The sequence below is a fragment of the Prunus dulcis genome, chromosome 5 (genome assembly GCF_902201215.1).
Source record: "Prunus dulcis chromosome 5, ALMONDv2, whole genome shotgun sequence".
Classification (NCBI taxonomy): domain Eukaryota; kingdom Viridiplantae; phylum Streptophyta; class Magnoliopsida; order Rosales; family Rosaceae; genus Prunus; species Prunus dulcis.
This window is the reverse complement of record NC_047654.1, coordinates 12,323,279-12,350,076: the sequence shown is the minus strand read 5'-3', so window position 1 is coordinate 12,350,076 and position 26,798 is coordinate 12,323,279. Positions and strand designations below refer to the sequence as shown.

Sequence of the window (26,798 nt, the reverse complement as noted above, 5' to 3'; positions counted from 1 at the left end):
CACGTGTCGCCCGGTGGATGGTGATGTCAGCTGCACGCCTGGTACAGAAGACGAAGCGTCTTTTCACGCCGGGTGCAGAAGGCGAAGCGTCTCCACGCGCCAGGCACGGGAAACGAAGCGTCCCTGCCTTCACCCTCTCAGCATCGGCGACCCTTCAGATCTCAGGGGAACCTTCCACAAATAAACTTGCCGAACGGCAGGGCATCTATGAACCCTCAGGATGGAACCAAATTCCCTTCCGAAGAACCTTCGGAAGAGAACTTGGGGGACTACTGTTTATACCGTATATTAACAACCAATGACCACCTGACACGTGGACGGAAGCGACAGCTTGACATCACAGGCCCTTCGGTATGTCCCCTACCGAATCCTACACTTCCTGACGCTTTTGACCTAGGACACGCGTCATGCTCTAGACCAGCTCCCACAGTCCCACATCGGAAATATGAACATAATGCACGCCTCCCCAGGCCTATATAAGGAGACCCCTATTCCCAAAAGAGGGGGACAGAAAAAACCAACGGTACGCTACCGCTTGATCTGTAGTCTAATCTTTACTAAATCCGTACTTATTTAAGCATCGGAGAGCCTTCGGCCGGTACCGCACCGGTACCCCAAGGTCTTACCGAACGTTCCCTTTTTGCAGGAACTTGATCTTCTGAAGACTAACTCCCTTCCGAAGACACAATATCACTGAGTTGGGCGAACCACGTGTCAAACCACTTTTTCGCATCAACATAACCCAAAAAAAAAAACTCCACCAAAATAACTGGCAGTGCCATGTAGCATGAGCTGGACACTTGTGCTTCTGCATGCCTCTCTCATCTCTTGTATTTATCTTTTGCTTTGTTTCTGGTGTGTGTCATAATTAGAAGTAGCCCCTTTGGGGGTGAGTGTGTGCCGTTCGATTTTTTATTTCAGAATTAAGAAAGAGAATCCAACCCAAAAAAACAAAAAATTATTGAGGCGGCATGAAAGAGCTTTGAGTTTGAGTTTTGTGCAGCCATGGATATCATCACTAGCAGACTTGAGAGAATTGAGCTTGAGATTTATGAGGCAGAAAAGGAAAAGCTTCAAAGGGAGGAAACTCTGGGGGCTTTCTGGGAACACATGCCTGCTATTGATCCAATTCTCATACGTGATCGTATGCTCTCTCTCCAAAACCAAATATGCTCACTCGAAAGCAAGAAGAAGGCCCTGTTCAAAGAACAGCAACATCTCCTTGTGCAGGCTGTTACTCTGGGTGACAAATTCTAATTGTCTTTTTTATTGAAGCTTGTACAAAAAATCTATATATATATTCGTGACAGAATTATGGGTTACTATGACTGGCAGTTAAAGAAAGGAGACATTATTTCAAGGCTTTTGGAATTGAGAGAGACTGATCCAAAGTACTTGAGACAGTGTTCGGAAAAAAAAAAAAAAAACCCTAAACCCGCCTTGGCGCTAGGCGCCCGCCTTGGTCCTTTTATTTTATTTTATTTTTATATTATTTTTATTTTTATTGACTTTAAAGAAAACCTGTCTATAACTTGATGATCAGAGCATATGTGTGTACAAAAATCAGTGCAGTGGAAACTCTTTCTTCGTTTGGGTGTTGATGCTGCTGCATAAGCAAATTCTCTGCGATGGCATTTCCTGTAATTGTCTCAGTTTTCCGTTCCTTGTAAAAGAATGCACGAGTAGGGTTGATGGCGGCACACAGGCCGGACCTTTTTAGTTCAAAATTCGTTGATTGGTATGACCTCTGCATGTGGGTTTCTGAATAGTGCACGTACATTGTTTGATGAAATGTTGGAAAGGGATGTTGTTTTGTGGAACTCGATGATTAAGGCAATGAGTCTGTTTGGGAAGATGAACAAGGGTAACATTATTACTTGGAATTCCATGATTACTGGGTTTTTTTCAAGGCCAGCCATGGAACTTTTCCATGAAATGCAGATCACGAGTGGTGTTATGGTTAGGCCTCATAAGATCACAATTGCCAGTGTCCTTGTAGCTTTGTGCTCATCTGGGTGCAATTGATCATGGGATATGGGTGCATGGGTACCTGAGGAGTGCCTGGAGAGTGATGTGGTCATTGGGATAGAAATTCATGTCTTCCCTCAAAAGCCCCTTTTTATTAATTTGACTTGCTTGCAGAAATACATGTCTATATGTTGAAGAAGGAAGTTCTTTCCATGATTGAACATGAGGTTTCTGTTTGTAGTTTCAATTGTTCAAACACACACAAATACACGTGGACACCCTGGTGTTGCTAGCAAACCGATAAGTGTTGTATATTGTATATTGTTTTAGGGTGTCCATGATAAATAATTCAACGTCAATATTTATATTGCTTTCATCATAAGTTATTGTTGTTTGTTTAGCAAATTGTACATTTACTGCTTTTCATGATATAATATTCTAGTTCTACTATCCACTCATCTATGATTTTTTGGGTGCAGAAAACTCTAGTAAGTTCATTCGGTCAATCACACGAAGCTGCTCCACCTCATCTACATTATCCTGGTCTTCCTCCCGAAAAGGCCTCCTTAGATCTAGCTCCAGAAGTTTTTCGAAATGGACTCATTTCAATGGTGGTCTTTTTTATGACAATGGAGCAATGGGATCTAGATGCCATTCGTTAACACTAGGAAAGCTATATGCTTGGGAGAAAAAACTCTATGAGGAGGTGAAGGTAAATATGAATCTAACAACTGTTTGCTTTATTCAGCTTTATTAAGCTTTATTGATTTCTCGTACCGCACAACCTAGATAATTTGAGAATAACTTGAATCATCTTTAAATTTTGTATGTTCAAGGCTGGAGAGGAAACCATGAGAATATATGAGCGAAAACACTCCCAATCGAGACATGGCCTAAAGACCGGGGACAAAATTGGAGTTGAAGTTGAGGAGTTGCGTTCCAGAATTTTGGTTGCCATAACAAATTCTGAATAATCAGTCTTCAAAAAATTCAAAAGCTGAAAGATGAAGAGATGCATCCACAACTTGTTGAGTTGCTACATGGGTAAGATAGATCTCAGGAATTTATTTGTACTATATGAGAGGCCTGACATTTTTTGAATTTTGTTATATGATCAGGTCTCTTGCCCACTTTCTGCAGGCTAATGAGGAACTGGAAGATAATGTCAGTATCTCATGAAACCCAAAAGAGAATCATGTCTGAACTGAAATTTCTCAATTGGTCATCCTATGGAAAGTTCTCTAATGAGTCACACCAGCTTGCTACTCAAAAGCTTGAAGCAGAACTTCAAAATTGGCGTGCATGCATTGCAGAATATGTTTCTTCGCAGATGTCGTATATTGAAGCTCTTCATGGCTGGCTACCCAAGTTTGTTACCCCTGAAACTGAATCTTACACAGGAGCTTGGTTTTCACTTCGACCGTCTAAAGTCAACATGATACTTTCACTTGAAATTTGTCACAATTGGTTAGTTTGCCTAGATAAGCTGCCAGATAAAGATGTGACTTGTGCCATGAAAAGTTTTGGGAAGGATGTACAAGCCTTGATGGTCCAACAAGGCAAGGAGCATCAACAAAAGAGGAAGGTTGATGGGCTTGCCAGAAAATATCCTAGGAAGGTTTTGGCATTGAAATAATGAAAAGTATTCTTCAATTGAAGTTTTTTGAGAAGGAAATGAAATTGCATGCACAAAATGGCTTGACAAAGATGGATAACGAGTTGCGTGGAGATGGCGAAACATCATACCAGCACGAAGGACACACAAAATATTACTGTGAATGGATTTCAGAAGGGGTTTTCGTCAGTTTTTGAATCCTTGACTGAGTTTTCAAAGAGTGCTATGAAAATGTATGATGAACTTATAACATTTAGTGAGAATGCAATGAGGGTAGATGACACAAGTAGAACCACCTGGCAGCATCCGTGTTGAAGCCGATGACAGTTGAAAAAAAATTATGTTTCAAGGGATTTGAGAATGTTAGGAACTTTTTAATTTTTTATTATTACATTTATTTTTTAGGAAATTTTAAGAATTGATTCATATGGTTGGTTGTTATATCAGCAACGTCAAGATATCCAACAGTAAGGTTTGTTAACTTATGTCAACCAAGAAAGGATCCTCAAGGGGCTCGTCTTTGGATGCGAGGTCATCCGGTTCCTTTCCTCTAATAGCATCCAAAATAACAGCACAATCTGCAGCATTTCTACAGACAGGGCCAAGCTTATCCTGTTAAACAGATGAGCTTCCGATTTTATTACTCACTGCAATCCCCACCCGAATAAGAAAGATCAGATTCAGAATTTATGCAAAAGAAGAAAAACTGTGCAAAACAGATGTGCTAAAATGTATATCAAGCTATGGGATTGGTTCTTTGAATGTGAGCTACATCAATTTTCTTCTTTTTTTCCTTTTTTGTTCATGTACATCTCACAATGTCATTGTGCTGGCACATATTGACTATTTATGCATGAAACTTACACCAAGTAGAGGCTGAGGCTGCAGCAACAGTTCCTCTAAGACTACGATGATGTGGGAGAACTTGGGATTGGGTCATTTGGTCCAAGATCATCAATAGGAGGCTGCTGCCTATGGTGATTGGTGACTGATTGGTAAGCCATAGCAAGTGCAAGAGCCTGCACATAAAAAATATATAATATATATATATATAAAAAGAGAGAAAAATATTAAACAGTTAGTATTTCTGACTTAAATTAATTCCTTAGGAAAAAAATTAATTAAGTTGGCTTGAGCTTACAATATGGTCACGTTCAGGAGGAGCATAGATACCGGTGGCGATGGTGGTTCTTCTTCGAGTGGTGTTGTTAGGAGGTGGATTTGGTATGTTCTTAAATCCTGTTGGAACAACGATTACAGGCAAACCAACTAGATTTCCCAAGCAAACTCTTTCCCAGTCAGTTGCATTGCCAATGAACGCATCCACAGTAAAACTCTCTCTTACTTCCCGGATTAACTTTCCCCTTGCTCTTTGCGCCTGTAAATAATTATGGTTAAAAGAAGCCTAGGTTTAAGTAATTTACACTTAGGAAAAAAAAAAAAACTTAATTAGTTGATAATTAGAAAGTGGAGACAACATTCACCTGCACATAGTCTACTGCTGGAATTACACGTGCACGCCGGAGTTCAGTAGGCCATTGTTCTTGAGCTTCATAAATATCATCCTTCCCTGATCTCTGCCACTCATCAAAGTGAGCCAACATATCCACGTCCATTGTAAAATTCAGGATGCCTTGAACAGAGTCAACTGTGTAGTTTAGCTTGAAAGGGATCATATTTACACCTTTTGATTTAAGAACATGAACAACCTGTAAGAAACTCTGTATTAAGCTCTAAGAAAAAGAATCAACGATGGATAATGTTAATGATCAAAGGTTCGGATAATCTATTTTGTTAATTTCCAACTAATTAGCACTAACCTCCATCTCAGCATCTTCTAGATATCCAACAGTAAGCTTTGTAATGTCAACTGAAAATGGATCATCAAGGAGAATGTCTCTTGATGAAAGATCATCTGGGTCCTTTCCTCTAATGACATCCAGAATAATTGCACAATCTGTGGCACTTCTACAGAAAGGGCCAAGCTTATCCTGATAAGAAAATGAACCATAAATTTCTTATATTTACAGCAATAAAGAAAGACATGAATGGAACTCGCAAAGAGAAGACTAGCAGTACCAAGCTTTCCGATAAGCTCATTACACCAGTTCGGCCAACTGCGCCGAATGTTGGGCGCAATGCTGTCACTCCACAGCGTGCAGCAGGATAGGTCACAGAACCAGCTGTTTCTGATCCAATTGCAAATGGTACCATACCTGTGAAAGCTATCTTGTTTATATACATAGCAATGGCATTGTATAAGATTTTAAAGGAACTTCCAATGAAGTTCTATATATCAACTCAGCCTATGCGTATGTAGAAGCCATATATTTCTATTGGGATGAAGAGCAACATGAAATGCATTTCAGCTAAGCACAGAGCCACCAAAACTAAGAGAAGATGGAAGGTATTAAAATGCTGAGGGCTCAAATTTGAATAGTACCAGCTGATGTGGAGGCAGCAGGTCCTGCTGATGAACCTGTAGAGAACTCCTCGATATTCCAGGGGTTCCTTGTTCTACCACCAAACCAGATGTCATCATATGCCAGTGATCCAGAAACAAGCTTAGCAACAAGAACTGCCCCTGCAGACTTCAACCTAAATTGAACAGAGATCAACTAATGAGCAAAATGCAATTTAAGCTGCACTGTGTTGGTTTATGAGTGACATGTCATTTTCTTGGCACTTTACATGCCAAATCATAAGGATAGGAAGATGGTATATGTGACATGTCAGCTCAACTGCCACACCAGTTTGTGAAAACAATTTTTCTCAAATCCTGAAATCTTCAATACTCAAGTTTCTTTGTAACCTCTTGTACACCCAAGCTTCAATGTCCAGAACTTGATTTTTGAAACTTGTCGAACCCCAAGTTGTTTTGTAGTGGGGAACTGCAATTATATCCTTCAAACCATAAGGAATCCCATGCAGAGGACCTATAAAGAAAGTCAATAATAAATGAGGATATTATAATGCATAAACCGACTCAAATGCCACCTTAGAAATACTTTTCCTACATCATCTATTTATCCTAATAAGGTGATACCCTAAGGTGGAAGAATGCATAATCTTAAATAGCTCGGGAAAAGAATTTGATGATTGTCTCTCTATCTCAACACAAGCATTTGAGGTCTACATATTATACTGCAGGATGAAGATATATGAAAGATGATGGCTCAAATAATGACTTTGCTGCCAAAAAAAGACAGGTAAACATGACTGTGCATGATATTGATGACATTAATAAGAAAAGAGATGTACCCAAATATACTCCTTGGGCAAGAAGTTTATCAGCCTCTTTTGCTTGCTTGTATGCTAATTCTTCGGTATAAGTTACCACCGCCTCAAGAGCATGATTGTACCTAGTTTTCCCACAATGCATCAATAACATGACTAGTCCTGAGTATTATAATAAAGCAAAGAAAGTATTTTTAGAGCTCACTACTACCTTTTAAGTCTTTTCAGAAAAAAATTAGTAAGCTCCTTAGATGTAAGTTGCTTTGTCTTAATGAGCTCTCCCAATTCAAGAATCTGATGGACACCCAACAAGTTAACTAACTCAAAATATAATCACATTCATTCATATGTATGGCTTTGCAGCAACAGACTTACACTCATAAAGGCAATATCTTGTTCACTTCTGGGTTTTTTAATGCCAGACAGAGAAGGGTACTTGAATCTTTTAGTTACATGCTGTGATTGCTCACTGTCCCAAGCAGAATTGAATACCAAGTAAGACGGGTCATGCAAAGCTCCATTCACTGAAGCAACTAATTTTCGATTAGCTGTGAATATTGGGATGTTGAACTCCTTTTGACCCTTCACAATCTCCAGCATCTAAAAAAGTACATAGAAAAAAGGTTCAAACTTTATCACTGACATGGTCCATAGAATGCATCTAAGGCACATAAATACTACAGAAGCGATCACCTTTGTGTTATTGAAGAAACTGGAGTCAAACAACTCAAATGCACATTTAAGTGGGTAAGAATGACCAACTCTTGCCCAACAAACACTGTGCTCATCACTCTCCTAATCAAATTACACCCAACAAAAAAATTACAACGGAACTGTAAAAGAATTTTTTTACTCACCTTTTCTCACAAGATTCAAGAATCCCAATTGAACATGAATATGAATAAGAGAGTTGGAGAGAAATAGTTACCACATTTTTAACATCTGAAGCAACAGTGCGGCAACAGATCACAGCTAGAAATATGACACAAGTGATACCACTGTGGGTCCACCCACTTACTAATGGAAGATACTTCTCCTTCAGCATCATAGCTTAATGGCTTCCTTGCTTCCTAATCACTGCAAAACACTGGTCTAGTGGCCTCTCTTTCTCTGCCCATTTGCATAGCTAATGGTCAAAACTCAAATACAAGCTTGCTTGTATTTACCATTTCAACTTTCAAAGATGCTGCTGCTGACTAAACACTTCACTTTCAAAGAATAATATTTTTATGGGGGACCATAGCTGGCCTAATTTTTTTTTTTTTAAATATTGTAAACAAAAGTTCAACAATAGAAAAAGAAGAAAGCTTTACACCTTTTCTTCTTAGCAGCTCAGAGGCACCATGTGGTTGGAGCCTCTGAAAAACCAGAAGAAGCCGGTAATGGCAAAAATGGAGGTGAAAAAAAAATTGGTGGGTTGAGGTTCAGTTGGTAAATTATGAGAGTAAATAAATTGGATGAAATTAATTTTTTTCTTTTTTTAAGAATTTAGTGAGGTGGGAAAGGGTGAATGGGTAAAAAGATTCTTCACTCCGTTTGGCGCCGACAAATGTACAGCGCTGCAGCTTTATAAAAAAGGTTTCTCTTTTGCTGATAAGAAGCAAAGGGAGTCTCTCTTTTGGCCGCAAAAATCCAGCGAGTGACGTAAAGGGTTACTCTCCCTCGCAGTTATCGCCAGCCATTACAGGTATATCGTCTATGGGTCTCTTTTTCCGACTTTGCTGTGACAATTTCTCTGAGAAAGTTAGGGTTTTGGTTTGCAATCACAAAAAACCCTAAACCCACTTTCTTTTCTATTCAAATCAAGCTACATTTTGCCCCTTGTTATGGCCAATTGATATAATTTGGTTATATAGTTGAGGTCTAATGTGGTTATATAATTTGGCCAATTGAATCTGCTTACTGCTTTGCCCATTTTAGATCCAATGCATCTCAGTTTCTCTTCTAGTTTTAGAGGAAAATATGGCTCTTTGGTTGACTCTGAAAGTTTATTTTGGTCCCCTTTGCTTTGTTGTATGCTTGTCAGAATTTGCTTGGCCTCAAAGCTGTATTTTACTTGATTTCTATATGATCTCATAAAGAATTTTAAGTAGTTAGATGTGTTTGTATAGTTACTTTTGGAATTCTTTGCGTTGCTATTTTTCTGTTTAGTATCACAAGCGCTAGAAATTTGCATTACTGGATGATAATCAGCCTATTGGAAGGCCAGAAAACAAACTAAATAAAATAGATTTATAATTATAAAGCTTCTAATCTGGCTAGTAAAGCCTGTAGGGTACATTTTCCAAGCCTTTATTTGAAATTTTGTTGGGGCTCCATGAAACATGGAAATAATAAAGATTGATGATAATACGGCAATATGAAATTGGGAAACACAATTTTCTTTACTTATAAGGTATTTGAGAAGCCCTATATTAAACTTATTCATCCAACCAAAAATACACAGGGGTTCTGGAGGTTTTGATTTCCTGGAGCATGTCACTAGATATACAGCTTTGGTATGTAAACATGATAGCGGGAATTTAATAGAGGATGCATAAAGTTTAAGCAACAGATGGTATATGGCTAAACCTGGGAGGATGCCTAACAGCCAGTCGATATGGCTTTTGAAATTAAGCATAATAGTGGACAAAAGGTATGTGACCAAGTAATGGAAACTCAGTCCTTTGTACCTTGAATGGTTGTTTGACATGCCCGGTAGTACTCTTATTAGGACACACTAAGTTTCGGGGGTGGTCTTTGAAAGTTGAGATGTGAGGTAACTCTTCAGTTGAGTTTTCTCAACATTAGCTTAGTTTTGCATTTGGATTTACTCCAGTATACATCTTGCTATCATTTTGAACCTGCTTTTCTATAGGGACTAAGAAAGCATTAATTATCTTTTGCTAAGTTGGTGAGTTTTAGCATAATAGAGAACTCATAAATTGGCTAAGTAAACTATCCTTGTGCTCTAGTGTTTAAAAAGCGAGCCATCCACATTATGTTGACAAGTTTGTTTGGTTTGCTTATTCTATATTAGGAAGTGCAGAAATGTGCCATCTCACATCTTGAAGATGAGAAGCTCATAATTGATATACTCAAGTGGTTTCTTTATTGCTAATAAAATTTTCATCCTTGAATTCATAAGGGCACTATATTTATTGTTCACAAAATATTAATTGTCTACTGCCTACAATGACAACCTCTTTGTAATTTGATTACATCTAATAATTTTCTTTTTTTTGAATAGAATTACATCTAATAATTTTCTTTACATTCTAGTTATGCTTAAGGTCCCAGATCATCAAGTTGCTGGCCACCAAGCCTGTGATGGGAAGCTTGGCCCTCTCATAGATGATTCAGGGCACTTTTACAAGCCTCTTCAGAATGATGGGCGTGGATCCCATGAGCTAGCATTCTATACATCATTTTCTACTGATAAGAGGATTCCAGACCGCATCCGCAAGTTCTTCCCTGTCTTTTATGGCACTCGGCATTTAGAGGCATCTGATGGTTCTGGCTTGTATCCTCACCTTGCATTGGAAGATACTGTCTCAAGTAGAATCAATCCATCTGTATTGGACGCAAAAATTGGTTCCAGAACATGGTACCCGCAAGCTGCTGAAGATTATATCATAAAGTGTCTTAAGAAAGATAGAGAGACCACGAGCCTGGAGCTGGGGTTTAGGGTATCTGGACTTCGGGTTTATGGAAACAAAGAAACTGGATTTTGGAAGCCTGATAAGAAGTGTGTTCTAAACTTTAGCATTGAGGATACTAGGATAGCTCTGAGGAAATTTGTGTCTTCTAACCCATCTACAGATTCAGATATCAAACCAGATTGTTCTTTTGCATCGACTGTCTATGGTGGTCCTGCTGGGATATTGGCACAATTGTTGGAACTGAAGTCATGGTTTGAGGAGCAGACCATTTTCCATTTCTATTCTTGTTCAGTGCTGATGGTGTATGAGAAGGAGTCAATACTGCAAGGGAGGAATTCAGGTGCTGAAATCAAACTCGTCGATTTCGCGCATGTCATTGAAGGCAAAGGTGTTATTGACCATAATTTTTTGGGTGGGCTCTGCTCCTTGATAAAATTGATCTCAGATATTGTCACCAGTAGTGCCTGAACCAAAGCATGTCAGCTCTGTGAGAAGAACAGCATTTTTACTCATTTCGTACTAATAACTTCATAGATTTTCAATTTCTCTTCTCATAATGATCCATTTCCTTACTACTAAAATAAATAGACCCGGCTCATGATTTCAGGTGTTGATGTTTTTTTAATTTTTCTGAACATCTATTGATCCTAGATGTAAATGCGCCATGCTTATTCTGGCAAAACTGGAAAGTTGAAAACATTTTGATTTAATTGCCTCCACACAATCTTGTTGACTCCATATAGTTGAAAATATTTACACAACTCTTTTACATGCCATTGCTTGTCCCATCAGATGGAAACAGTGCTGCTAATAACTGACATCATATCTTTTTATTTGAATTAAACTAATGACAATTCTTTTGTCTGTTTAATTTTTATCCATTTCATTGTTTAAAAGTCAGTGCAGCCATTTCCTTTCCTGTAATGGCAAGGAAGACTGCAGATTCAGGAATTATATAATATAAAGCTTGTGAAAATGTCAAAAACTTGTCTGGGGTCCACTCAATAGCCGACCTAGGAGGTAAACAGCAAAAATATGAGTGGTATTTGAAGCACAAGGACACCCAACCATTCAGGCAAAAACCAAGATGATTGTCTTTTAAGCAATGCACTTCTTACAACATAATCCATTTCAAATCCAGCAGTGAACTCCAAGCTTAACAAATTACTTCCATTTCTTGCAACCTCAACATCATTAGTTACTATTATATATACACATTAAAATCAAATACTGATAACCACACAAAACAAAAGCACCCAAGATGAGTTCATCTTTTTCCTGCTGCATTGTCTTTCTCTCTGTCATCTGTTTTTGCACTAAAATCTGCTCTGCAGATTCTGATAATCTTCAGGACACTTGCCCTACATCCCCATCAGCAAAATAAACCATTTGTAAGCAAAGGCATAGTGCTTATTATATTCCCTTTCTTCTTGTACGGAGGCGTCTATCATTTAATGATCGAGCATGTATTTGGTTAACAGAAATTAGATTACATGCAGTTTCTTGAAAACAGTTTCCACATAATGGAAGTCAACATCAAAACCATAACTCTGCCCTTCATACTACACATAAAGGTACCCTTTTGGAGATGAGGACGGGGGCAGAATTTGTAAGATTTCAGGTATGTTTGATGTGGGGGGTGAAGGCATGTATTTTTTTCTTCAGAAAACAGTAAACATCAGCTATAAGAAGCCAAATAATATCAAGGTCGATAGATGCAAGAACTTAAAGGACATTTACAAATGCATCACGGAGACCTTGGAAGGCATTTATAGATGCATCACGGAGATCTTGAAGGGCTTTAAATATATTTTCACATTGCACAACAATAAAAATATAGATTTCTCTATAGGCCTATTTTTTGAGGTGCCCTTTGTGAAAATCGCACATCGAAAATCCACACTCCTATAAAGGTGTTTATAAACAAAACACTGTGATGGTTTGGTAACTGTGGTTAACATTGGAGAGTTAGGCCAATGGGCTTGGTTATAGGCATGGCTTTGGATTTGGCTTTCATTAATAATTATTATATTAATCAAAGACTTGGGCCTTGGGGCTCTTGGGCTTTGGGGAAATTTAATTAAGACACCTAAACGATTTCACAAAAGACTTAATAAATAAAATTTAATTATTTTGTGGACTTTTTCTTTAATTTTTTTAATATTAAATAATAATTAAAATATAATTACTAATTAGAGTAATTCAAAAGGGTAAATATATTACTTAATTACATATATTAAATTAAAGAAGTAGGCGAAAAAAACATATTATATATATATTTTTTAAAGAAAACCTCTCCCGACGAAAGTTCGTCGGCACAGATCTATGCCAGCGAAATTTTTCGGATTAAATGTTCTTTTTAAAACGTATAGCCGCACGGCTATACTATGTGTATAAAAAGACGCGCCTAACGCCTAGGTGCCACGTGTCACAACAGTAAATCCACACGGCTATAGTATTTATAAAAATATTTTAAAACTGGTATAGCCGGACGGCTATATTATTTCTTAAAAACATTTTTAAAAATCTAGTATAACCGATCGGCTATATATAAAGCCCCACCCAGCCCTAAGCGCCATATGTCAAAAAGGTAAAGTCAGGTGGCTATACCCTTTTTATTAAACTTTTCTTAAAAACTAGTATAGCCGCACGGCTATATTATTACACATAACTGAGTATAGCTGTGTGGCTATACTCTTTTAAAAAATATATATTATTTTTTATTCAGTAATATGTGAGAATTACGTATATAATACGTGAATTTTGTGTGTCTTATTGAAATTTTTGTAAAAAATAGGTGTATTTAACATGAGAAATAGGTGTGTACGTGTATAATATATTATTAAATATGAAAGTGCTAAAATCTTTATACGGGTATTAACTCTGGAAAAGTAAAAAATCAAAAAGGGACAATAGATACTCAAGTAATGGCCTAATAGTAATGGATAGGGCTCTTGGGCTATGGAGAAATTTAATTAAGACACCCAAACGATTTCACGAATGTTCATCGAAGGCAAAGGTGTTATTGAGCATAATTTTTGGGGTGGGCTCTGCTTCTTGATAAAATTTATCTCAGATATTGTCACCAGTCCTAGTGCCTGAACCAAAGCATGTCAGCTCTGTGAGAAGAACAGCATTTGTACTAATAACATCGTAGATTTTCAATTTCTCTTCTCATAATGATCCATTTTCTTACTACTAAAATAAATAGACCCAGCTCATGATTTCAGATGTTGATGTTTTTTATTTTATTTTTCAGAACATCTATTGATCCTAGATGTAAATGTGCCATGCTTATTCTGGCAAACTGGAAAGTTGAAAACATTTGGATTTAATTGCCTCCACACAATCTTGTTACCTCCATATAGTTGAAAATATTTACACAACTCTTTTACATGCCATTGCTGGTCCCATACGATGGAAACAGTGCTGCTAATAACTGACATCATGTCTTTTCATTTGGATTAAACTAATGACAATGCTCTTGTCTGTTTAACTTTTATCCATTTCATTGTTTAAAAGTCAGTGCAGCCTTTCCTGTAATGGCAAGGAAGACTGCAGATTCAGGAATTATATAAAGCTTATGAAAATGTCAAAAACTTGTCTGGGGTCCGCTATGGAGCTTTCAATAGCCGACCTAGGATGTAAACAGCAAAAATATGAGTGGTATTTGAAGCACAAGGACACCCAGCCATTCAGGCAAAAACCAAGATGATTGTCTTTTAAGCAATGCACTTCTTACAACATAATCCATTTCAAATCCAGCAGTGAACTCCAAGCTTAACAAATTACTTCCATTTCTTGCAACCTCAACATCATGACTTACTGTTATATATACACATTAAAATAAAATACTGATTACCACACAAAACAAAAGCACCCAAGATGAGTTCATTTTTTTCCTGCTGCATTGTCTTTCTCTCTGTCATCTGTTTTTGCACTAAAATCTGCTTTGCAGATTCTGATAATCTCCAGGACACTTGCCCTACATCCCCATCAGCAAAACAAACCATCTTCATCAATGGCTTCCCATGCAAGAACCCAAATGACAACATTGCCCCTGATTTCAAAACTTCCAAGCTGACCAAAGCTGGCAATACAGACAATTTCTTTGGCTCCTCAGTGAATATAGTGACTGCTGCAGATTTGGCAGGCCTCAACACCCTTGGCCTCTCAATTGCAAGAACAGACCTCAGAGTGGATGGCTTGGTGGCCCTTCATTCTCACCCCAGAGCTTCTGAGCTGTTCTTTGTAAGCAAAGGCACAGTGCTTGCTGGGTTTATTGACACCCAAAACCGGGCCTTCCAGAAGATGCTTAAGGAAGGAGATGTGTTTGTGTTCCCAAGGGGACTGCTTCACTTCTCTCTGAATGCTGGGTATGATTTTGCCACTGCTTTCTCAGTGTTTAACAGCCAAAATCCAGGAGTTGTGGGCATCTCTGGTGCCATGTTTAAGAATGATCTGGATATGATATACAAGATAACAAAGGGGTTTCTCTCTGATCACTTCAAAAATGTCACTTTTTCTGGTTCTTCAAGTCTTAACAGACAGCAATTCAGAAACTTAAATCCTATCATATGAAGATTATATAAATATAGCTCTTTGTATCTACTAGCAGTTAAATGCATAACATTGTTTCAATTGTGCCATTATAGTCTCAGCAGTTTGCTGTGGGCTAAGAACAAGAGTGATCAAAATAAATTATAAGAAAGACTGTCCCCTATAATGTAAAGCTTGGTGGCCTCCTTTATGGCAGAATAATGTTTTGATGTTTCCTATTTCCAGTGTGCTGCAGAATGTTTTCTATTTCAAAAATGTTTTTTTTTTTTTTCGTGCTAGTTAGTTATTTATTTATTGTGATTACATTGGAACGAATCGAAACATTAACCGATCGTTTCATCCTTAGTTAGGAAAAATGACTAAAAAGATGAAATATAAAATAGGAAAATAATATAAATATGTGGGATAGTAGAATAGATTTATTCTACAAATGAAAATATTTTAGTCTGAAAATATTATTTTTATGTAAAATGGGTCTGGAAATTGAAATAATTGCAAGTTTGATATTATTTTAGGGGCTTAAGCCCAGGTGACAAACTTAACAGCAAACAAGGCTCGGCCTAAGCAACATCGGCCCAATCTTCCTTTTAAAAAAGTAAGCGGCTATACATTTTTTTAAAATATATTAATATTTAAAGAGTATAGCCGACCGGCTATACTTTTAAATATATTGGAATATTTAAAGAGTCTAGCTGCCCGGCTGTACTATTTCAATATATTGGAATATTTAAAGAGTATAGCCGCGCGGCTATACTATTAAATATATTAAAATTCAAAAGTGTCATTATTTTAGGGGCCAAATTTTCTCCAGTTCCCAAAATATCCCAACAACAGTCATTTCATCAGAAATTTCGCGCCAAACCAGTGAGCTTTTCGAGAGCGGTTGAAGAAGAAGACGACGACGAAGAAGAAGCGCAATGGTAGAGTTGTGCTTTGTGCTGGACCTAAGGAGCTTGCCACCTCCATTTCTCAGAGACCTAAAGCTGGTAATTGAGAAGCAAGCAATTCGATTTAACACTGTTTTTCAAATCATTCATAAAATTTGCCATACAATTTCTGCTTCAATCCATAGCCTCACGAATTGCATACGTTTTTTTTCTGGTAAATTTCATCAGTCGCTGTTGCAGCTCGCGAATCTCTACGCCATTTCGTCGACCCCGTCTTGGCGCAGAACGGAATCGCTCAGAGATCGCATAGGCCTTTGCTACGTCTTTCAAAATCCGATTTCCTTGTCTGATGAGGTAGGCAATTTCGAAATGCACGAAACCTGTTTGCGTTATGTTCCCTGAGAATCTGAGAGTGAAAGATTGAATATATATCGTTTTACAGCTGAAGATCGTATACACGCCGAGTCCAAGCGGAAGCTTCAATCTACGTGACTTCCACCATGCCGTTAACAATTTGCCTGCTCATGGCTTTCAGCCTCAGATCGACGATTCTGGTGCTCTCTGGCCTCAAATTTTTTCTCCGGCATACTCATTTTGTTAACTGTGTTTGTTTATTCATAATTTGTTGCAGATGTGAAACTTTCCACGGTCCTGAACGATCAAGTTTTGTACCAGTGGGAGGGTAGAGATATCATGAGAAAAGTGATTGTGCTAACCTCCTGCTTACCTCGAGATGTGGACTCGATCATGCAAAACACTCTCATGGTTAGCCTTATTTTCGATATTTTTGAATTTCACACCATGTTTGCTTCTGCAGCTTTGTTTTCATGGTTCTCTATTGGTGTTGGCCTCTTTTCCGCAGGCTGCGGCGGATAAGTGTGTTTCGGTGGATTTTCTACTATTTGAGCAAAAATCATCACACCTCAGTGATACCAAAGAGAAGGTCAACAATTTTCAAACATGTATATCTGATCTTGATAATTGCTCCTTTCAAGCATATCTCCCAGGTTTTCCACTCCTTCCCTTCCTCTTTATATGTAGGAGAGTAGGACACACCGCTGCGATTACCTCCTTCAATTGCTCTGCTCATTTCCGTAATTTGTTACCTGTTTTTTGATAGTTACTATTGTTACGGTCTAGGAGACTAGAAGCACAGTAGGCTTTTGAGGTAGAAAGCTGGGGACAGTTTATGTTGACTATTAACCAAATTTTCAGATGTCAAAGTACTGCATGGCCTGGTAAACCGATGGTTGCAGGATTTAAAGGATGACATGGAAGAACCATTACAAGCTCGTTTTAACTTCAAGAACAATCTTGTGGGCTCCGTGAGCCAGATATTCTGCAACTTGTACATATCAGTCAATCCGAATATTGATGGTTTCTATCCCTGTCAGGTACTATGTAAATACTACTTTGTCAGCTTTATTGCTCTTCTACTTCTGAATCATCCATGTTGGCTAAGAATACTTCATGGATGGTAGACTTTTATGGTCATTTTTACCATCACAATTTATGAACTGAAAATCACTTTAAGATCTCATGTTATTTTCTCTGGTGTTATTACAATTGAAAACCTCTTAGAGATGTTACAAAATCATCATCTTGCCTGAGCCTCTGATATTTCTTGTAAGTGTAATATCTGGTTTCGTAGTCTCTAGATCCAAAAGCCAACTAAAATAGCCATCATGGTTGATTATCATTGCTTCAACAAGATTATGTGTCAATAGTGCGAACCATAAACTTGGTGCAATCATATATTTGCTGTGATGGACAGCCTGTGTGGTTTGTTATTCCAAATCCAAACAGCCGCTATCAGTCTGCTTAATTTAAAAAATGAATAGTTAACACGACTCACTGTTGCTCTATCCTCCCTAAGTGGAAGCAAAATATGGCAGACAGATTTTCTTGTTATATGATATACTCCTCCATCCCTCTGTTTTCATTTCACCATCACAACTCAACTCTAAATTAAGATTTTGATGATAGGTTTACTGCTTATAGGCATGCAGATGTCATGGCATTTCGCTGGAAGATGCTGTTAGAAATAGAGCCGAGGGACCTTCTTGTCCAGTCACAGGCTGTAATCTTGAGACATGTAATGTGATTGAAAATTCTGTGAAAGTTGGAGAAAAAACAATCCTTTTACTGCCCTCATTTCCAAGCTCTATGAAGCTCGAGCGTGCTTCTTTGCCACTTGACTTCAATGTCATTGAGAGGACTAACTTGGGGTCTCTAAGTGAAGGTAAATGTTAAGCTTGAAGCTCAACATTTATTAGTTCAAGTCTGAGCTCACTAGGAAATTATTGAAAGCCTGATTAGTCCTTTTAGTGCTTGGTGTCAACATTGACAATTAATACTAACCCCTTTTTGGCAATTTTTCCACAGGTGTTATAATGGGTGCTTCCTATGTTGTGATTCCATCAACTTGCAATGAGATAGAAACTACTCCAGATGAGATTGATCAATCAGAATTGAATATTCAACGTGTGTTCAAGGCCTTCCTCTGATTCTCTTCTTTTTAGCTGCTACATTTTTCCAGGACAATCAAATTCAGAGACTTTGTGAATAATAAGAGGCCTTACATGAAGTCTCAGGATGTGTCCTTGACTCTTTATTGTATCCATCTTTCTTCTTTTCTCTAACCAGGCTACAAATTTTGCAGTTTTCCAAGGGCTTTGCAGTGCTCTACATTCACTGGACCAGTGTTTGGTATGTTCTTCAAATTGTAATATAGAAACTATGAGGCAGGCCACTTTTCACAGTTATTATATTCTTCAACCTTCAGACAACGGGCCAATGCTTCTCAGGGTGAACATTGAACTTCTCTTTTAGTTTCTATACTTCCATTCCATCTTCGTCTAGTTGTATGCATGCTATGTTTTGGCTTATCTTTTTTGCGTTTATTTGTCTTGACTCTGTTGTATGTTGTATCAGTGTTAAGCATTGCTATAATATTTGCAGCGCGTTGCAGGATCAGAGGACGTTTTGCATGTTCCTGATCTCAATCAATTAACTATTTCTTCAGTAAGGAAGGAGATTGAGAACTCCATTAAAGACTCTTTGTCAAAGGTATGAACCAGAACCATATATCTGCTTGTATTCTTCTTCTGGAACACTTCTCGGAGAATTTTTTTTTTCAACCCTTGTGTAGAGAGAATGATGTGAATGTCTTTAAGTAACTATTTGACAACGTTGTCAAGTTTTCCAATTGGATCTAGGCCATGCAGAGCTGCATGCTAAGCCACAATTTAAACCAAATTTGTTGTTACTATCTTAAATTTCTTGGTCCAGAATGTTGGTGAAGAGATCATATATGTAGCAGATTCATGAGAGTTTAGATTACTGACTTTTCTATTACAAAACATTTACAAATTGAGTTTTCTATTCTCAAGTTTTTGCATTTAAGTAATTAGATAAAGCATATTAGATTATTGAATGAGGCGGTGATTCAGCCTTTTCTTCTCTGAACTTTTTGCAGGTTGATGTAAGAGACTATAATCCGATGCTGCATGAGAGGGGCTTCCATCAGAAATTAAACTTGCTTGTAAAAGAGAGCTTACAGTTTGGGTAATTATTCTCGTCATCCAACTTGAACCTGCACAACATGTCAAAATAATCATGCAGATCGACAGGCCTTTAGTGCAACTGTGAAAGGAGAAGAAAAAATTAGAAAGAAAATGCTAGAGAAACACACTTTTAGCTACCAAGTTAAATATGCCCTTCTTACTCTCGACGTGCATGCTTCATTTTTCTCTATTATCATTTGAGATATTTAGGCACGATTTCATCAATTGTAGGTTTTTGTGTTTAAGGATGGCCTCATTTTCATCTATTCAAAACAATAACCAATTGGTCAGAAATTCTATTACGTATAGAACTTCACAACTGATTGAATGAGATGAACCCCCGAGTTATTGCACATGTTTAGGACTGAGTTTAGATCGTTATTGCTAATCAAGAGGTATAGCAACTATATCTGAACTTAGGGTGAAAGCTTCCTCTGATAATTGCTTTGTTGATGCGAATATTCCAGGTCAATATCCCTTATATTGAAAGAGGAAACCTGTGAGCCAAACGCAACCCAGCCAAAATTTCCAGAGGTGATTGTACAGCCAAATTCAACAAAAGATGTTGCCTTAATCAGAGAGGAAACCTCAGAACTAGACCTGACAACCCAAGAAGACAAAACATCTGCTTGCATTACAGAAGAGTGGGAGAAGCTTATTGTCAATGAAGTCTCTGAGATACATTCTCCAGTTTGCACTTCCAAACCCAAGCTAGACCAATCACTTCTTCTATCACCGCCAGATGGTAACCGGCAGCTCGACGCCAAAACCTCAAGGATTTTAGAGAGGCTTGAGGTGCCAAGACAGTTCAAAAGAGAATCAGTTTCTCCAATACTCGCAAACACCTGCGTGAAGAATTTTAGTGTTGAGGTAAAGAAGCCTTTGGTCGAGTCCCAGCCTAATTGTGCTCCACACCAATCCATGGCCACCAGCCAACTAATGAAGCCGAATTTCCAGAGGCTAAAAAGGAAACATAAATAAAGAGTGGGCAGCCCTATGTAAAGCATGAACTTAACTTCAGGTATGTACCATTTACTACAAGTTGAAGAACCTGGTATGTTGGAATGGAAAACCTAGTTTCATTGTTGTTATGTTTTTTTTTCTTGGGTTACAAGGCGGGGCGAACCAGAAAACCCAAAAAAAAAAAAAAAACTAGCAAAGAACACTTGGGACCGGCCTAATCTATCTTCATCGTTGTTAGGTTCTTTAGATTCCATGATAACATAGTTTAAATATCAAAATCATGAGAGAAGTTCAAGAAAATTACAAACTAGCCATTCAAACTTGACAACTCATACACAGATTTATATTCTAACACATGCTGCCTAGTAGTAATATATAGTATATAATAAGTCAATCATTCATTCTACAAACATGCTTTGCACAAACTCTCTATGCATCTCTCTCTCTCTCTCTCCCCACCCTGCAACTTGTATAATTGAAAATGACTATAATGGGCTTAGGCCACATCAAACAAGGCATACACGAGGATCACAACTCAAAGGCCTGTGGCCTAACCACCATCTTTTTGCCTGCTATGTAAAGCGAAGAAGATAAAAAAGATTGAAATAATAATTTACATAAAGCAACAGCTCAGATCAGAATCTCTTTGTATTTTGATGGAGAAAGTAGGAGGATGGATATGGATGGACCATAATGTACATGGTGGGGACGCACAGGAAGACTTTGTTTTGTTTTTTACTTGATTTGTGATCATCAGAAATTCTCTTTATGGAAATCAAATTGGGTGGTGGTCTTGTGAGAGAAATCATGAGATAGCTGGCGCAGCTCATTGGCAAGCGCTGGTAGCCCACAGTAGAACACCCCTGCACGACACAAACAAACACCTTAAATTATCTCTCTAAAAATTAAAATAGCAATGGCGATTGATAAATAATGAATGATTAAGACATGGATATTTTAAATGTTAATCATCCACGTTTCGACAGCAACAGAAAGAATAATTAACACGTAACAGAATTCAAATCGCATATAAAAGCCACGGTGCTATTTTATTGGCTACGCAGATAAATACAACTTATATTTAAAACGTAATTAGTAATATAATCAGGTGATGAATAAATAATTATTATTGACAGAGGGCAAGAAAGGACTCACCAACTGTGGCATTGGCGTGATCAAGTGCAATGCGCTTGTAGACCTCACGCCAGTTAGGCTTGGCAAAGTGCGACTTGACACGTGTCCCAGACACAATATCAACGCCATTCTTTGCATGACTGAGAGACTGAAGCATGTGAATGAGGGCAGAACGTGCATCACCCTCCTCATAAACACTGGTGCAATAATTGTGAAACTCAATAACCCTGTTGTGGTCCAATTCAGCCACCTCATTCATTGCCCCTTTGAACCAATCAAAAGAGCCTTGCTCTCTTGTCACCCAATAAAAATAGGCCCTCTTGGTCTTAAAGTTATGGAGCCCCAGTTGGCTTGACCCGGATCCGACTTTTGATATCCTGCTTGGTGCCCCGTTTTCTAAGGCACTCATGTCCTCCCCCTCCTCCTCTATGGCCTTTATGTTGTTCACTATGTCCTTCAAAATGCTGATCATTGGGGTTGCCCCAATCCCTAGCCCTACCAACAACACCACTTCATAGTTCTTGTAGTCTTGGGCTGGTGCCCCATAGGGCCCATCTATCAACACTTTTGGAAATCTGGTTTCGAATTCATTATCATCACATCAATTATTTCCCACCAACATGGAAAAAGAAAAAGAAAAACAAAGTAAAAACCCATTATGAGGTTGCTATCATTAATAGACACAAAGCAACTTTCTTATCAGTAAAGGAAGGGGGAAAAAAAAATCTAAGCCCACTCAATCGCTACTTTAGAGAGAATGATAACGCTTACCTAGTGACCATGTTTGTTAGAGTCTATCTATTACTATATAATATCTTTAAGAACAATCAATAATAATCTACTTTTTCTTCTTTCGTCCCCAAGTGAAGTATTAACCCATCATAATAATCTACTTTTTCCTTTTTTAGTTGCAACGGATTTGTACTATTTTGTTATTTTTTATCAACAATATTATGCTACGTAGAAGTGTTATCATGCGTGTCACAACTGGCTAGTAACCAGGCACTTTCACTTTCTATAACTCTTCATATATTTCAACATTAGAGAAATGTATCTCTTTACGCATTGTGGTCCACTAATATTAATATTAATACAAATCCATTAGTTAATTAAGGTTGCTTACATTAAGTTGTCATCTCCTTGCATATGGTCAGCTCTGAGAAGTCCGCTTTTCCCACTAGGAGGAGGTTGGCATACCTAAACAAATCAATACAAGAAGATTAGCTGCCCATGTTTAGCGGATAATGTATTTACATGGCAATATTTGTTCTTTTGTGATAAACTATAAGCTTTATGTACCAAACCAGTGTCTTATTTATGTGTCTGTTGTTCCTTATGATATACAAACTTCTGATGTACATAAGACTGTTCTGTTCCCAGAGCAATTTGCAATCGGAAACACACCTGAGAGAACACAGTTTTAAGTTGCCGGGTCCAATCTCCGACGATTCGAATATGAACACTAAGGTGGTTATCTCCAGGGGCTGAGGTGATGGAAAATGGGTGCCTGTGTACATGTCAAATACCAAGTACTTATTTAACATAGTAAAATATAAGCACACGAAGAAAAAAAAAAAACGTGTAATGAGAAAAAGGTTTGGAGACGGACGTGTTGTTAGCCTGTCAATCCAAACAGTAAAAAATAAAATTTTAACATAATTGCACTTTGTCCATAGTCATGATTTACAGTACATGACATATGTTAAAATAATGTTTGTAGGGATCTTACCATTCAAATGGAGACACAGCAGCACACTTAACGAACATATATTGCCCACTGTGGTATTTGAAGCCTTGAGGCTTGGACAAATGAAGGGCCAAGACATTTCCAGGATAAAGAGCCACCTTCACCATAATTAAAGAGAAAAAAAAAAATTAATCATATATACTTAATTATGGTTTTTATGTTGATTAGGGATGTTTTCCCCAACATAAACACATGAATGTAAAAGCTTATCAAGTTGTTCACCTTTAGTATCTTAACCGGCTTGATGCTGGATCTGAGTGCTCGAACCAATCTTTCTCCGGCATAGAGAGTGAGTGGCACAGCTAGGTACATCCAGGTCTGTAAAATCAAACAGTAAAAAGATTAATGTGTTGATTAAGATCAGGTGAAAAGTAATTAGAGGTAATTAATCACAAGTTTTCGTACCGTCTTCTTGTACCATTCCTTGGTCAGGTAAAGATAAACGCCGTGGATGATCAACAAGACATAGACTATGATGAAGAGGTGGTGTGAATACCAAAATGCATTGAACCCAGTGAGCTTCTTTAGAGGTTCAGTGAGCTTCTTTAGAGGCTCAGGCAGCTTGAGCTGACCTTTTCTGAAACAAGGGGCAGCCAATGTGAAGGCTATTGCCATTAACACTACCATAACAATCCCACTAACTCCTTCCAGGGACTTAAGAAAGTGCCAATAATTTGAAGGTTGATCGTCCCCGAAAAAAGGCTTCATCAGTTCATACTTATCGCTGCTGGCATGAATGATGCGAGGGAAGTCACATGCTAAATGAGAAATTCCATGTATGCCAACTCCAATCCCAATTCCTATAGCTATGACCTTGTGGAAATTGAGGTTGTCGTCAAAAGGAACGACGATACCTAGTTTGGTCTTGTTCCTGAGCAAAGTTATGGTGTTTCTGCAGACTGGTAGCAGAATAAGAGCCATGTTGAATTTGAGTGTCTCTGCTGCACCTTTGGCCATGCACACACAATGCCCCATTACTTCATATGCAGCTTTGTTTCGATACTGCACGTACTTGTAGGCAAATAGGCCAGCCATGATCCCAACCCACAGTGTCACTACCCAAACTCTCTTCCAATTGTCTTGCAAGAAGTACTTGATGTTGCTACACCATATCCTTAATGGGTGCTCTCTTGTAGGCTTAAGCTTCTGGCTCAGCATTTTGCTTAGGTTTCGGCTATCTTTTCCTCTTACTGCAGTCTCTTCTGGTCCTTGCAACAAGAGAGTTTCCAGGCTGTCTATCTGTTCCCACAGTCATCACCAAATGATCAAGAATTAAGAATCTAAAGACAAGAATTCCAATTTCTAAATTCTAATTAGGAGTTTAAGTATCATCTTTTCATTTATTTACCATGATGTGTCCAAGATTGTCTGGATCTAACTCTTCCATGATCAATGCTGCATATTCATCTGCTTGGTTTTGGATGTTTGAGAGTTTGTTGGCAGAAGCACTGAAGCTAATAATCTGCATTTTGTAATTTAACAATTTGATTTAGAAGATGTCATATATTCTGTCTGAGAGACTGACACAAAAATCACATGGTAGCCAGGATTGGTTGAGATTCACATGGCAGATATGTCATACCTCTTTGACCTCCTCTATGGTGATTCTTCCATCTGCATCTTTATCAACCCTGAATTTTACATATTTACCACTCAATTCAATTTCATGTTGCTCCATGATCAATCAACCAATCAATCAATAGAGATGAGAATAAGAGAGAAATTAAGCAATTCCTTTAGAAACTCTCCAAAAAAACAAAAAGTGGGTTGAGAAGAAATTACATGTCAAAGAAAGTTTGAAGCCTGGAGTCAAATCCCTGCTCAGAGATTTGAGCCCAAAACTCGTTCAACTGTTCCTTGGTGATGGAATCTTCCTTAATATCCAGCTTTCTAGCAAGAGCATCGAACAGCTTCCCGGCAAACTCTTTCGATTCCTTATTCATTCCTACATGAGTTACATCCACAGAAATCAACAAAAAATCAAATACTGTAATGCAAACAGGAACTGAAGCATCATTAGGAACAGCCATAAGTACCTATACATTCACCGAAAAGCGAACGAGGAAGCAAGCCATTGCTTGAAGCAGTGAGCTGATTGAACTTCTCCTCAACTGCAGGCCACCCAGCATTACCATCTGTCTTGGTGATGAACTTGAGGCCCTTCAAGGCAGGAGCTGCTGCTGACTGTGTTCGATCAAACCGCCTCCTTGGATGAGGGGCTGCCACTGCTTGTTTTGAAAATGAGGCCAGGCGCTTCAGCTCCTGAGAAACCTGTTTGATACGAGCTGAAGCCGTCCTCACAACTGATGAACCTTTAGGAGATCGATTCTTCTCCAACCCTTTTCCCAGTAAATTCATCTCCACATGATCTTCATGATCATCAGCAGCAGGCTTAACGCTGTGCACCGCCACGGAGTCTTCTCGAACATCCAAAATGACCTCTACATAAGGCTCTTCATCGCTTGTGCTAATGCCAGGCTTCACAGCAGAGCCTGCAGGCTCAGCTATGTTGAACTTGGCAGTCTTCTTGTTGCCTGATCTTTTGTTCAGAGGTCCACTTAGAGGACCGCTGTAATTCACCATTCTTTCGCTGCCAAGGATCTCTGTATCCGAGTGATAATGAACTCCTCCAACCTCATTTGTTCCCATTTTCTCAGGGACCAAACAAGCTTCTGTGAAGCAGAGATTTAAGCTGCTGTGGCTTGTAAGGTAAATAAGTCTCTCAGAATTTTGTATGTTATCTCTAACAGAGTAGAAAGGCTGGCAATTCAAAAATGAGTGCAAGGGTTGTTAGATATGTTCTGTTTTCTTTCATTCCTTTCTGTGTCTTAGTGCTGGGAGTGTATGAGTGTAAGGTGTCTTGCATCATCAACTATTATTTATAGACCTTTTGAGACCATTTTCCACTGCAAAGAAAGTATATGCTATCTATCCAATTATGAGTTTTGGGCAATCTCATACCAATCAACGGTTGTAAATTATTCATGCGCATGTGAATGACTAAAGCTAACTTTTTCTCGAGAATATGACGTGCCGTTCATTATGTCATTAATTCTACATCATAATAGTATTCTGGTTGGTACTACGAAAGTTACACTTGTTAATCACTCTTTTTAACTTTTCCCTTGTCGCATAAGAAAAATGTTCTACAAATATCATCTGTTGTTTCACGTGGTTTGCTCTTCTTAATTATGGAATTTTTAAAGACCAAATCAAAGCAAACAGAGAAAACCACTCGTCCTCATTTCAACAACAGTGAAAACAAGAAAGCAAATGAAATGATGTCCCAATTTCATTTTTCCATTTTTCTTGAGACACAAGAAAAAAAATATTACAAAAGTAAAAGTAGAGATTGCGGCAAAAATATCGTAAGTAGGGTTCCAGGAAAAACAAACACACAACTTGATTGCTTCATGCTTACCAAAAAGGACCTAACATTCCTATTTGGAAGATGAAGATGGGTTTTCTTTTTCTTTTTTC

At 38.2% G+C, this 26,798-nt stretch overlaps 6 protein-coding genes across 11 annotated transcripts; 4 read left to right on the top strand and 2 right to left on the bottom strand.

Annotated features, from left to right (window-relative positions):
- The first annotated feature begins 1,273 nt into the window (after nt 1–1,273).
- Nucleotides 1,274–4,009, top strand: LOC117627276 (protein ALTERED PHOSPHATE STARVATION RESPONSE 1-like). Of its 3 annotated transcripts, XM_034359268.1 has the most exons (4): nt 1,274–1,738; nt 2,448–2,680; nt 2,805–3,012; nt 3,087–4,009. In XM_034359268.1, exons 3-4 carry the CDS (start codon nt 2,973–2,975, stop codon nt 3,602–3,604), a joined length of 558 nt encoding a protein of 185 aa, XP_034215159.1. In that variant the 5' UTR covers nt 1,274–1,738; nt 2,448–2,680; nt 2,805–2,972; the 3' UTR covers nt 3,605–4,009. The 3 variants fall into 3 exon arrangements, with proteins under 3 accessions (XP_034215159.1, XP_034215160.1, XP_034215157.1); XM_034359269.1 differs by having other exon boundaries at nt 1,274–2,680; nt 3,109–4,009; XM_034359266.1 differs by having other exon boundaries at nt 1,274–2,680.
- LOC117627273 (putative amidase AmiD) lies at nt 3,945–8,205 on the bottom strand. 3 transcript variants are annotated; one of them, XM_034359262.1, is made up of 13 exons: nt 7,749–8,205; nt 7,514–7,615; nt 7,196–7,420; nt 7,032–7,114; nt 6,845–6,945; nt 6,396–6,519; nt 6,027–6,181; nt 5,663–5,799; nt 5,404–5,574; nt 5,068–5,292; nt 4,725–4,961; nt 4,448–4,602; nt 3,945–4,230 (listed from the first exon to the last, which is right to left on the bottom strand). In XM_034359262.1, the coding sequence occupies exons 1-12, from the start codon at nt 7,866–7,868 to the stop codon at nt 4,489–4,491; spliced, it is 1,794 nt and encodes a 597-aa protein (XP_034215153.1). In that variant the 5' UTR covers nt 7,869–8,205; the 3' UTR covers nt 3,945–4,230; nt 4,448–4,488. The 3 variants fall into 3 exon arrangements, with proteins under 3 accessions (XP_034215153.1, XP_034215154.1, XP_034215155.1); XM_034359263.1 differs by lacking the exon at nt 7,514–7,615; XM_034359264.1 differs by lacking the exon at nt 7,514–7,615 and having other exon boundaries at nt 7,678–7,757.
- LOC117627275 (inositol polyphosphate multikinase beta) lies at nt 8,117–11,180 on the top strand. Its single transcript, XM_034359265.1, has 2 exons — nt 8,117–8,507; nt 10,082–11,180. The coding sequence occupies exon 2, from the start codon at nt 10,084–10,086 to the stop codon at nt 10,927–10,929; it is 846 nt and encodes a 281-aa protein (XP_034215156.1). The 5' UTR covers nt 8,117–8,507; nt 10,082–10,083; the 3' UTR covers nt 10,930–11,180.
- A 3,147-nt stretch (nt 11,181–14,327) lies between these two features.
- Nucleotides 14,328–15,194, top strand: LOC117628578 (germin-like protein subfamily 3 member 4). Its single transcript, XM_034361064.1, has one exon. It carries the CDS (start codon nt 14,347–14,349, stop codon nt 15,040–15,042), a length of 696 nt encoding a protein of 231 aa, XP_034216955.1. The 5' UTR covers nt 14,328–14,346; the 3' UTR covers nt 15,043–15,194.
- Nucleotides 15,195–15,855: 661 nt separating this feature from the next.
- Nucleotides 15,856–23,017, top strand: LOC117627810. Of its 2 annotated transcripts, XM_034360059.1 has the most exons (13): nt 15,856–16,007; nt 16,137–16,262; nt 16,351–16,462; nt 16,540–16,673; nt 16,771–16,915; nt 17,124–17,302; nt 17,910–18,150; nt 18,294–18,392; nt 18,571–18,716; nt 18,870–18,977; nt 19,387–19,475; nt 19,942–20,495; nt 22,952–23,017. In XM_034360059.1, the coding sequence occupies exons 1-12, from the start codon at nt 15,939–15,941 to the stop codon at nt 20,453–20,455; spliced, it is 1,962 nt and encodes a 653-aa protein (XP_034215950.1). In that variant the 5' UTR covers nt 15,856–15,938; the 3' UTR covers nt 20,456–20,495; nt 22,952–23,017. The 2 variants fall into 2 exon arrangements, with proteins under 2 accessions (XP_034215950.1, XP_034215949.1); XM_034360058.1 differs by lacking the exon at nt 22,952–23,017 and having other exon boundaries at nt 19,942–20,561.
- On the bottom strand, nt 20,757–26,245 carry LOC117627809 (respiratory burst oxidase homolog protein C). Its single transcript, XM_034360057.1, has 11 exons — nt 25,355–26,245; nt 25,101–25,263; nt 24,901–24,949; nt 24,667–24,780; nt 23,724–24,557; nt 23,541–23,636; nt 23,301–23,416; nt 22,976–23,078; nt 22,695–22,768; nt 21,593–22,146; nt 20,757–21,300 (listed from the first exon to the last, which is right to left on the bottom strand). Exons 1-11 carry the CDS (start codon nt 25,965–25,967, stop codon nt 21,191–21,193), a joined length of 2,826 nt encoding a protein of 941 aa, XP_034215948.1. The 5' UTR covers nt 25,968–26,245; the 3' UTR covers nt 20,757–21,190.
- Nucleotides 26,246–26,798: the final 553 nt, after the last annotated feature.

Bases quoted from the DNA above. Each gene is read 5' to 3' on its own strand.
- LOC117627276 (XM_034359268.1), top strand. From the start codon at position 2,973: ATGAAGAGATGCATCCACAACTTGTTGAGTTGCTACATGG. The intron at 3,013-3,086 runs GTAAGATAGATC...TTATATGATCAG, and splicing joins CTTGTTGAGTTGCTACATGG to GTCTCTTGCCCACTTTCTGC.
- LOC117627810 (XM_034360059.1), top strand. From the start codon at position 15,939: ATGGTAGAGTTGTGCTTTGTGCTGGACCTAAGGAGCTTGCCACCTCCA. The intron at 16,263-16,350 runs GTAGGCAATTTC...ATCGTTTTACAG, and splicing joins CGATTTCCTTGTCTGATGAG to CTGAAGATCGTATACACGCC. The intron at 19,476-19,941 runs GTAATTATTCTC...CGAATATTCCAG, and splicing joins AAAGAGAGCTTACAGTTTGG to GTCAATATCCCTTATATTGA.
- LOC117628578 (XM_034361064.1), top strand. From the start codon at position 14,347: ATGAGTTCATTTTTTTCCTGCTGCATTGTCTTTCTCTCTGTCATCTGT.
- LOC117627275 (XM_034359265.1), top strand. From the start codon at position 10,084: ATGCTTAAGGTCCCAGATCATCAAGTTGCTGGCCACCAAGCCTGTGAT.
- LOC117627273 (XM_034359262.1), bottom strand. From the start codon at position 7,868: ATGATGCTGAAGGAGAAGTATCTTCCATTAGTAAGTGGGTGGACCCAC. The intron at 7,421-7,513 runs GTGATCGCTTCT...GTACTTTTTTAG, and splicing joins GTTTCTTCAATAACACAAAG to ATGCTGGAGATTGTGAAGGG. The intron at 5,293-5,403 runs GTTAGTGCTAAT...AGTTTCTTACAG, and splicing joins TAGAAGATGCTGAGATGGAG to GTTGTTCATGTTCTTAAATC.
- LOC117627809 (XM_034360057.1), bottom strand. From the start codon at position 25,967: ATGGGAACAAATGAGGTTGGAGGAGTTCATTATCACTCGGATACAGAG. The intron at 24,950-25,100 runs GTAATTTCTTCT...TGTAAAATTCAG, and splicing joins CTTCAAACTTTCTTTGACAT to GGTTGATAAAGATGCAGATG. The intron at 22,147-22,694 runs GTAAGCAACCTT...ATTCGAAACCAG, and splicing joins CAAGGAGATGACAACTTAAT to ATTTCCAAAAGTGTTGATAG.